At 44.5% G+C, this 11,439-nt stretch overlaps 2 protein-coding genes across 2 annotated transcripts; one reads left to right on the plus strand and one right to left on the minus strand.

The window, feature by feature from the left end:
- Positions 1 to 52: 52 nt before the first annotated feature.
- TOR1B (torsin family 1, member B (torsin B)) lies at positions 53 to 2,256 on the plus strand (the record flags this gene model as incomplete). Its single annotated transcript, XM_010076141.1, has 4 exons — positions 53 to 325; positions 791 to 966; positions 1,749 to 1,876; positions 1,979 to 2,256. Coding segments are annotated over 4 exons (855 nt in total), but the record flags the coding sequence as incomplete, so codon positions are not given.
- A 5,227-nt stretch (positions 2,257 to 7,483) lies between these two features.
- TOR1A (torsin family 1, member A (torsin A)) lies at positions 7,484 to 11,380 on the minus strand (the record flags this gene model as incomplete). The annotated part of the gene is made up of 4 exons (XM_010076142.1): positions 7,484 to 7,985; positions 8,917 to 9,044; positions 9,136 to 9,311; positions 11,046 to 11,380. Coding segments are annotated over 4 exons (890 nt in total), but the record flags the coding sequence as incomplete, so codon positions are not given.
- Between the last annotated feature and the right edge of the window lie 59 nt (positions 11,381 to 11,439).

Here is an 11,439-nt window from a genome sequence, read left to right on the forward strand (position 1 = left end):
GGCCAGTGACCGAGACCCTTTGGTGGCCACACGATGCAGGGCTCTCCCTCTCCCCGCAGCGCTGAAGGTGCAGCTGGACACAAAGCTCTTCGGGCAGCACCTGGCCAAGGAGGTGGTGCTGAAGGCAGTGCTGGGCTTCAGCAACAACCCCAGCCCCAAGAAGCCGCTGACGCTCTCACTCCACGGCTGGGCCGGCACCGGCAAGAACTACCTCAGCCAGATCCTGGCGGAGCACGTCCACCCCGCCGGGCTGCGCAGCAAGTTCGTCCATCTCTTCCTGGCCACCCTGCACTTCCCCCACCACGAGCAGCTCAAGCTCTACAAGGTGAGGAGGGACACGAGGTAATCTGGTTACCCTGACTTCCTAAAACCTCTAGCACAGGGGGGTTTGGCTGTTTGTGCTGCATGTGTACCCCCAGATACCGGACAGCTGGAGGGGTACAGCTGGGTATTTGCAAAGTTGGTGCTTTGAGGGAGAAATGCAAGCAGAAAGTGAAAGGCAGCAAAATGCTAGGAAATGTAAAGTGAGAGTAATTTCCCGGTGCTGCGCTCTCACTGATGCCATCTGCTGATTTCTGTGGGCTTGCTGTTAGGAAGGAATCCTGTTATTAACACTGCGCATACTGGTTGGCTGGGATGGAGGTAACTTTCTCCCTGCAGTGCTGTGTTTTGCTTTTGTGGCAAAAACAATGTTGATAACGCACCAGTGTTTTGGCTGTTACATACAAGCATCTTGCGGTACCTCTCCAAAAGAACTCGTTTTTTAGTGCTTTACAACCTCTTTCTCCAGGAACAACTGCAGAACTGGATTCGAGGCAATGTCAGTGCCTGTCCTCACTCCGTCTTCATTTTTGATGAGATGGACAAAATGCACCCAGGTCTTATCGATGCCATCAAGCCATTCCTAGATTATTACGAGCAGGTTGATGGGGTGTCCTACACAAAAGCCATCTTCGTCTTCCTCAGGTCTGTAGCTCCGATTTAAATCATTTTAAGATATTGAGTTAAATCAGTGTTTATGATGATAACGATGTTCCTATGGGATCTCATTCAAAGAACTGCAAAAGAACTGCTCTGGAGCAGAGACCCTCTCCATAAAGACAGAGGGGAGCAGCACTGCGAGCTCTAGTGTGGCCTGTGGCTGGAGTGGAGCAGGTCTGATGTGGTGCAGCAGAGCACGGCAGCGTGCTGAGCTCCTGAGCCCAGCCCAGAGCACAGATCGTATGAGAGTTCACATTTTGGGGAAGTTCTCTGGGACGGGTGCACCATGTACTGGGTCTGGCTGGGATGAACTTCACTGTTTTCACTGCAGCTGGCTTGGTGCTGTGTTTTGGATCTGTCACTAGAACAGTGTTGATAACACACAAATGTTTTGGCTGTTCCTGGATGGTGCTTGCAAAGCCTCAAAGCCTTCTTGTTTCCCCACATTGCCCCCAGCGAGTAGGCTGCTGTGGGCAAGAGGATGGGAGGGGACACAGGGGGGACAGCTGACTCGAACTACCCCGGGGAGTGTTCAATACCATGTGATGTCATGGTCAGCAATAAAATCTGGGGTAGAGAAAGAAAGAGGGTTTCAGCTTCCAAGGTGACGGCTCTTTGGAAACTGCCCTGAATTTTGGCTTATGGGTTTCTGTTTTGGTGATTTGTTTGATATCAAAAAGATCAGCAATATGTGTAACTGGATAAAAAAGAAAGTCTGGTTCAGTTGTGTCTGTATTCACCACTGTATGTTTTTCTTTTCGGAATAGCAATGCAGGTGGTGACTTAATTAATAAAGCAGCTCTTGACTTTTGGACAAGCGGGAAGCAGAGGGAAGAGATTCACTTGAAAGACCTGGAGCCCACACTGTCTGTAGGAGTCTTCAATGACAAGAACAGTAAGTCACTTTCCCCAGAAAACGGGAAATTCCTTTTACTTCATAGCACAGGGTTCATCTCTTGACCCTGTCCTGCTTTTCCTATTCCCCCAACTCCTCCAGGTGGACTGTGGCACAGCAGCCTCATCGCCAGGAACCTCATTGACTACTTTGTCCCCTTCCTGCCCCTGGAGCACAAGCACGTGAAGATGTGCGTCAGGGCTGAAATGACAGCCCGTGGCTATGCTGTCGATGAGAAGGTTGTTCAAGCAGTGGCTGATGAGATGACGTTCTTCCCAAAAGAGCAGAAAATCTACTCTGATAAAGGCTGCAAGACTGTACAGGCCAAGCTGGATATTCATGAAGACATTTTGATGAGAGATACGAAAGCCAAGGGTTGATTAACCTTCAGGTCTCCAAAGCACTTTCAGAGCTTTTGGAAATCTGTGTATTTGCACTAAAGCTTTTTTACTGTTGTAGGGACTATGGTGAAAATACCAGCGTGGGCTTTTAAATTTTTTTTTTTATTTTTAACATCCCACTGTTCATCTCTGAACTGGCTGGTATCCAAATGTTGCCCCCTTTATATATTTTTTTTTTTAACCTATAGAGAATTTCTGAGTGCGACACATTCAGCACTGGATACAGCCTCTCCTGCGTTATTCTTCCAAGTGCTGGGATATTAAGTATTTAATTCCTGTTTCCATAAAGCAAAGGAGAACAGAAGAATTATTCCAGGCAGTCACGTTCCCTTTCTTATACATGGTCTCAATCATGGGCTAGTGAAATGAAGGAATGTGTGGTGTGTTCAGGACTGTGGTAGGGTCTGCAAGGGTGAATACCTCCATGCGATGCAGTCAGAGGATGGGATGGTGGAAGGCTTCCTGTCCTTCACAGCAGATTGATGCTGTTGTGGCTTCTGCAGACAAGCCTCAGCTCTTCAGAGACAAAAGGGCACGATTATAGTTTATGTCTGAGCTGTGGCATCGTATCGCATCTCCTGCTACAGTAATATGGAAAGTCACGATGAGCTCAGGGAAGTCGGTTACTAAATGGTAGAGAAAGGGTGTGGAAGGGAAGTAATTGCATGTCCCTGGGGGAAAAAGAAATTGTAGAAGAAACTTTATATCCTTCTCACTAAGGGGGGTAAGTGAATTTGTGTGGTACCTCCAGGGAGCTTGTCTTCCTAAGCAGAGGGACCCATCTGAAGGATCTGACTCTTGCACCAGACTAGGCTAGTCTTACTGTTCTTAATTGGAAAAACCTCCCCTGAGGATTTGATTGTTACAGCTTGTCACGTTAGTCCGCACGCAGGCTCCTGGGCCTGAAGGCTGCAAAATCTTCAGCAGTCCCTCCCAGTTGCACCCCATAGCGTAGGAGTGGGTAATGCTTGGAAGACACTTCCATGGAAGAACTTATTTTTAATAGTGTATTTTTATACTGAAGTGTAAGCAACAGCAACACAAAGCTCTTTCTAGAGAGCCACAGAGAAGGGAGCAGGGGAAATGGGAGTAATCAACAACAATCACGTACCTCACTAGATGGTTTATAGTAGCTTTTAACATTGAAGAATATCTGTGTGGGAAGGGTGAGTGATGAGTTGGGAAGCGGGGAAAGATTGACTTAACCTTCATCCAGTTGGTAAGGCTGGGATTTAACACTGTTGCAAGCTTTAACTTTCATCATCCATCACTCGTGGATCAAATATTGTAGTGCGAGACAGAAGTGCCTATCGATTGATTGTAGTGGGTTTTTTAACGGGTATGAGGGATTGGGCTATTTTTGTGCTGCAGCATCTCACTTGTACTTAAACTTGCTTTAAGATGTGATGCAAAGCTTCCTAAGTCTCAGTGCTATTATGTTCATTCAAATTACAACAGAGAGCTTAGCATTTACCTTAAGCTCTACACTAGAAGTGTCAACTGCCTTTTACAACCCCACAAGGAATTTGTCAGATGTTGGCAAACTGTTCAGACTGATGCAATCTCCAGAGCCAAATGCTAGCTAGCCATTAACCCTGGGACATTGGACTGCTGCTATTCATGGATAATGTTTTGCCTGTTAACTGACTTATTCACAGGTGGAAATGCTGCATCAGTTTCAGTTACTCCAAATGCAAAATATTTGTGCAATTTCCAAACACTAAATATTCCTACTGTACTGCAGTTGGAATAAATCTTAAGTGACTTTTCTCTCTTGGTTTAATCATTTTCAGCTATAGGGAAGTACTATTTTATGCTGTTTTCAAGCAGCTGCTCTGCAGTTTTCTGTTAAGCTTCCTTTATTCTTAAAAATTTGTTTTATAAGCAGATTAAATAACCCGTTGATATTAAAACATGTTGAGTCATCCAACAGCACAGTACGGAATTCAGCAGTTAAATGCAGCTCAGTAGAAACAAACACCTATGAAAAAGGCTTAAAGCCTCTGCCTGCTCTGCTTCATTGTTATTAACAGATACCTCCTACCCCACTGTGGGATAAGTAATCCTCAGGTAGCTTAACTATTCCTCCTCTCTGCGCTATGTCTGGAAAGCTGTCATTCATGGTTGGTGGCACTTCACCTCTCCTCTAGCTGGCAAAGGCATGACAGGAATACAGGCTTTCATAATATCTCCAGGGGCCAGGGCATCTGCAGCCTCCCTAGCACTGAAAAAAAGCCAGTGTGTAAATAACGGCCTAATTCAAGGGAGGCAGAGCTGTGGCAACTGTGCTGGGTTTGGCTGGGAGAGAGTTAATTTTCTTCCCAGTAGCTACTATGGGGCTGTGTTTTGGATTGTGCTGGAAACAGTGATGATAACACAGGGATGTTTCCCTGACTGCTGAGCAGGCTTACACAGCATCAAGGCCTTTTCTGCTTCTCACGCTGGTGCTCCTCCACCAGCGAGTGGGCTGGGGCTGCACAGGAAGCCAGAAGGGGATATAACTGAGACAGCTGTCCCCAACTAACCAAAGGGATATTCCACACCATATGACATCATGAGCAGCATATAAACTGGGGGGAAAGTTGGCCGGGGAGCTGCTGCGCAGGGACTGGCTGGGCATCAGTCAGTTGGTGGTGAGCAGTTGTTTTTAATTTGCGTCACTTGTCTTTCTTGGGTTTTATTTCTCTCCCTTTTTGTTATTTTCATTAAAACTTGTTAATAATTGAAATAAATTAATAATAATTTTAAACTGTCTTTATCTCAATCCACGAGTTTTCTCGCTTTCACCCTTCCAGTTCTCTTCCCCCGTGCTGCTGGGGGAGGAGTGAGCGAGCGGCTGTGTGGTGCTCACTGCTGGCTGGGGTTAAACCACAACAACTCACACCTCACTGACCAGTCACTTGTTCCTGCTGCTGTGAACTGTGTGTTGTACTGTAATGATGCACAGGGAAGCTCATTACACACCATATATGGGAAGCGGAAGCTGTTCATCTGGACTTTGCACTCTGCCTGCACTGCTCTGCACACATGACAGCTTGTCTGGTCTAAAGCAACACATCGCTGGGTTTTAACCATAGCCTCTAATTTTATGAGCACAGCATGAGATCTTGGAACATTCCCTGCAGAAAAAGGCTGAATTAAAGCAGCAGTTGCTTGTACTGGACTTTGGTAAGAACAAACAAAATTCAGTCTCAGCAAGTGCTCAGCTACTCCCACCTGGCCAATGGACTGTTTCTCTCAGGAATCAGACCTTTCCCCCATTTGTCATTTTCCTTTAGGCTGTCTGATCCAGTTTCAAGTGGCCTATAAAAAAGAATAATGGCAAAGTTACCCAGTCACAGCAAGAAAGACAGAGGGAGGGTCTCAGCTTTGAAACCCTGCAGTGTAAAGCAGAGGGATAATGACAGGATCAAAGCTGGGAGTGATTTCAGGCACACCCGGTGCTTTTACCCAGATGCAGGAGATGCTCCTAGCCAGGTCTGCTGAAAGGGCAGAGAAGAGATTAAACAGCAGCAGTCTCAACCCTTTGAACATCATTTCCACACTCTCTAGAGGCAGCTTCCATCCACTCTAAGCCACCTACAGCTTAATTAAATACTTGCTACCAATATGCTGGTATCAATGCTGCAATGGCACATAAAGCAGAAGTAAGAGTGTAGTTAGTGCTGGAAAAGCCACAATACCACTTGGTTGAACTGTTTCTTTTGATGAGAAGGTACCAGACAGCATTAAAAGTTTATTGTTTTCACGTCTGCTTTTTTCGTTAGCCAGTCATTTGCTATAATCAGGAGGTCAAAGAAACAGATAAACACCCGAGTTCAAAGCACGCATTTGCTGACAAATTCTAGGACTGATAATTTGTATTTTACACAACTTCAGAGCAGAACTGGACAGCTGAAGTCTTACTGACCCTTTTTTTCCCCTTGCAGAGAAAACATCAAGATGTGGGTGGCTTCAACCAGAGCCTGCAGGGTGTTCAGTCAGTGGTACCACAGTGAGGGGAGACAAGAGGCAGGGTTTTAACTAGTCTCTAGAAGATAAAATCACCCTTATGATACTGTTGAGCACATACACATCTGGAAAGTCTGCCTCTACAAAAACCATGCAAGTGTAATTAGTACCAATGGTCTAGAAGCACAGTTCCACTCCGAACTTCGTTGGTTTCCCTTTCACTAGGTAGCAGAGAGTCACACCTCCTCCCTCTATCCATTTGAACTCAAGAAGGGAGATACTGGTATTCAAGCACAGCCAGAAATGTACTACGGTCTTCCTCAACAATCAGTGAGTCTGTGCAAACTCAACATCAAATCACTCAATGGAAAGAACACCAGAAAATAGCTATGAAATACATTACCCATGAGAAAAGTTTATTTTGAATAGAAACTGGAGTGAAAAAAAGCCTCTGCAGTGCTCACAGTTAGAAACAAGTTCGACACTCTTCACAGTAATGTAAATTGACATATTTCACTTTTTTTTTTCAAAAGCTTTTGGCTCTGTCTTCATCCCTTCCTCAAAGGCAAGAAGTGCAAAAAGGGAGAACTCTGCAAGATGGCCCTTCGATTTTACATACAGGTGAAAAGGAAAAACCTCTCTTCCATTTCCTTTGTGTAAAATTTATAACCTGTACATGTTCCCCAACAAGTTACACCCTTTCCATGCAGCTGACTCACCAGTCAGAAATCACAATTTTCTCCCTCCCGGGAAAGCACACTGAGGGCAACTTTATACATAAAAAATAACCAAAAATAGGAATCAGCTACACTGATGTGGCAGTCAAGGATTTTAACTCGCTTCCTTGTAATATTAAGTCCACCTTCTGAACACTATTTACACCGAAGAGTTTCATATTCTTGGTTTGACATGCAGGAGGCCAAATAATACCACTGTTTCAAGAAAGACAATGGTACTGCACCATGTTGGATAGAAGACTCTGGATTTTTTTAATTATGGAATCCTCCCTTATCTTTACTGAAGCCAAGCTGCTCAAGGAGACACACATCCTACTTCTAATGCAGTTATAGCCACATAAATCCAATGAAGGCTTTCACAGACATAGAAACTTTGATTAAAAAATTCTCAATATTGTCTAAAGATCATCCACATCAAACCAAAATCCCATTAAAATTAGGTCATAAACTCAGTCCTTCTATACACGCCAACAGTCTGCCAAACAGTTCTGATGGTCAACACATGATCCGAGAGGAACCTTCGGCACTGTCAGACACAGACACCCACATTCACAACACAGTTCGTTCTTACCTTGACAACACAAGGCTGATGTACTTGGGAGCCGTGACTAGTGACAGAATAAAAAAGCAGAGGCACTGCCGCTTATTTACACACCAGTTAAAAAATATCGTTCCTTTCTTTAAAAAGTGCTTAAAAATGAAATGTCCCCGGTTCTCCACTTTGTAATTAAGTTAAATTTCCTTCTTTGCAGGTTGTAGCAATAAAGCATTAGAAGTCATAGTAATAATCCAGCTTTGCATCCACAGTTTTACATCCTTTATCTGAATAAATTCTCTCCTCTCTGGGGAAGTAGGTCATTTCGTCGGCTATTCTGGTTAAAATGTCTTCATCCACAGCATAGCCGCGTGATTCAATCTCAACCCTGACACACATTTTCACATGTTTGTATTCCAGAGGCAGGAAGGGAACAAAGTAGTCAATGAGATTTCTGTCAATCAAGGTGCTGTGCCAAAATCCACCTACAAAGGGAAAAAAAAACTCCTCTGAACACTGCCATGGGTTGAATGGGAGCAAGAGGCATATCGCAGCCTTCGGCTACATACCAGTAAGAATTCACCCGTTTTCAGGGCTCTATAATGGACAAGTAAGTCCAAACACAAACCCCTTCTCATGGTATTTTGTGGATAAAGTTTTGAACAGACACATAAATGGGGCTGAAATAATGAATTCTGATGGAATGCGTGTAAGCCTTGCTCCCCAGGTGCTAGTCTCATACCTTCCCCTCTCTCACCTAGAGAACAGATTTTCTATCTCTTATCAGCTCTTACAAAACAGCTTGTCTTTCTCCTTTTTTTCAGAGATCATCTAATATTTTTAAAAAATGCAGCAAGTTTGCTTCCAATGTTATTTTTAGACCATACTTACTTTAAAAACCCTTTTCACCAGAAGTCCTGTGCAAGGAAACCTAGAAAGCACTGGACTGCCCACAGCAGGGCTGGCATGTCAGCCTGTTCCCCATAAATATCTCCTAAATAACTGCCTGAAGGCTTTTAACAGACTGAGCAAGACAGGGTAAGTCAGCTGGGGACCAAGGAAGTGGCTTCCCCATAACATTTTATTGGCTAAAGATTTTTCAGTGACTGCAATATCCAGCTGTACTGTCAGGATTTCTGTTTCCTTCCCTTTAGCCCATTAGTATGTCAATAAACACACAGCAAAGACTTCCCCCAACACATGCAATCCAACGGACAGCTGATAGCCAAGGTGCACACAGAGCTCCTTAACTTTCATTTCATCTCAAGAGCCGCCTGTAGACCCCAAAACTGCATTGCGGCTCCTTGCTAGCTGCAAACTGGAGGCCACATCGAGTCGAAACCACAGCTGTAAAAATACAGCCCATCCCTTTTGTGGAATTTTTACCACCTCAAAAGCAATCAGAGTTTTACTCACTATTTTTGTTGTTGAAGACAGAGACAGACAGTGCATTTTGGATATCTGTGAGCTGTATATCTTCCCTTGTCTTCCCGTTTCTCCAGAAATCTAGTGCCACCTCTGTTATCTTTTCTGCTCCTGCATTGCTAGGTAATGAGAAAACAAAAATTGTAGCTGGAGCTGGTTTTAAAAGGCCTCGAGTGTACAGAACAGCAAACCTGGGAAGCCACTTCTTACCTGAGGAATATGAAGATGGCTTGTCGGTAAGACACCCCATCCAGGAGCTCATAGTAGTCCAGGAATGGCTTGATGGAGTCAATGAGTCCTGCGTGCATTTTGTCCATTTCATCAAATATGAAGAGGGATCTGGGACAGATGCTCACATTTCCCCGAATCCATGACTGCAATTGGTCCTGAGTGACATAACAGTAAAAGATGCTGCAAGAGTATGTGTTGAAAAGACAGAAAATGACACTTCTGCTTATTGACCTTTGTCCTGAAAGAGTCATTTAATTGTGTCATTTTAATAGCTTTGGCTTCTTGACTAAAACATGGTTAAAAGCTGTAAATAAAACTAACAAAATCTCATGCTGTTTCTGAAAAATTGTAAGGCACCAAGAGACAGGATGGGTGGGACAAGCAAGAAATCTTCTTGTGAGATTCCTGTACACATAGCAAAAATGAAAGTGCACAGAAGGACAAAGGATGGGCATCACCAAGGAACAGCAACACAAAGCAAAGCCCTGACAAGTAAGATGATTACTTTTGGCAGCACTTTGGTCACTTAGGTGTCAAAGCTGTGAACAATATTAAATTTTCTACCTGTGAGAAACTGCACCTGCAGTCACTGGCAGAAGTAGAAAGAGAATCCAATCCTCAACCCTGTGTTTTAATCATTCAGAAGTTAAATGAAGACAATCTCCCTCCTTAAAACACAATATTACTCAGAAGGGCTAATGCTTCATTGTGTTTAAAGATTCTCTCGCTTAAGTGCTGCACTTTTCTTTCACCTAAGCGTTACATTTAAGATCAATAATTAAATAGTTGGGAAAACAAAGGCTGATCTGCTGGCAGATGAATGAGAAGTAACTGTTCTCATAATTTTCAATGATTCATCATTTTTTTCTATTCACTGTTTAGTCAGTCCCTGAACTGCGGCACAGGCAGGTGGCACCGGGTGTATTGTGGATAAGAACAACAGTTCCTTCTACTGCCTTAGGCAGCAAATTTCACAAGTACATTCACCTTGAAACAAAAGCAGAAAAGGATCCATTTCATTTTAAAACAGCTCAGTTGCAAGAAGGGGAAAAATAAGCTGTAAAAGAGGAAACAGATATTTCCTCTATTTGGAAATCAGGTTTGCGGATCATTCCATTCCCATTTTGAACATATAGAAACTGAATATAAACATTCAGTACTACAAAAGACACTGGTACTCATTCAAACTCTACTGTTAACAAAGTTAGTTAGAAAAAAAAACACCAGAAAACATGCATCTGAGCAACCGCCCCACATAATATCCGCCTGCCTACAGAACTGCGCTGACACTCAGCAAACTGGCAGGACAATTCCAAATACCTTCATCTGTACCTTTCTGTCAACAGAATATTTTGTGATTTTGTTTTTCAGTTGGGAAACGGATGCATAGAAAAACAAAGTAACCTGCCCAGTGTGCAGTAAAACTGGAAGGCATACCCATGCCTCAGAGAGCCAGCTGCAGCTTGCCTTGGTACCTGACACACCTGGAGGTCACCGGGTGCCTCTCCAGAGTCACAAACTATTTGTTTTTTGCAGTGCCCACCAGCACATCACCAAACCACAGAAACCTGCTGAATCACGCTTATCCTTAAGTCAGTCACATCTCTACGCAAAGTGCAGAGGAAAAATTCACCACATCATTCTTCCCTAAAGAGAGCCGCAAAACACACGCAAAAAACTTGACATTCACAGGAAAATCAGTCCTGATGGGTGTTGGGATTTACCCACTTCTGTAGAGAAGGTTCCAAAACCAGCACAGGCTACATTTTGCTCCATAAAAGAACACGTAGGTTCCTAGTACCTACGGTGCCGTAACATTTATAATTCACCACCACAGTCGCTGCAGCAGAGCTGAGCCCCACCGCCACGGCTCCACAGCACGCCCTTACCTTGTAGAGACTGATGCTGTGAGCGTGAGGAAAGTGCAACGTTGCCACAAACTGATGGACAAATTTACTCTGCAGACCTCTTTTATAAATGCTCTCGGCGACTATCTTACTGACAAAGTTTTTCCCCGTCCCAGTCCACCCATGCAAGGACAGGGTGAGCGGCTTTTTGGCGTTGCTGTTGTTCAGGAAGCCCCTCACCGCCTTCACAATCACCTTGTTCACCAGGTGCTGCCCGAATAGCTTCTTGTCCAAGTCCTCCTGCAGAGCTAGGTGAGAGACCACACCGTCAGCACCGAGGAGGGACCCGGCCACGGCCTCCCGCCGCCTCCCGCCTCCTTCCAGGAGGGTCCAGCACCCCCGGGGTGAAGGCCGCCAGCCCTAGGCTGGGGGCAAG

This window comes from Pterocles gutturalis, unplaced genomic scaffold (assembly GCF_000699245.1).
Source record: "Pterocles gutturalis isolate BGI_N339 unplaced genomic scaffold, ASM69924v1 scaffold15008, whole genome shotgun sequence".
Lineage (NCBI taxonomy): Eukaryota > Metazoa > Chordata > Aves > Pterocliformes > Pteroclidae > Pterocles > Pterocles gutturalis.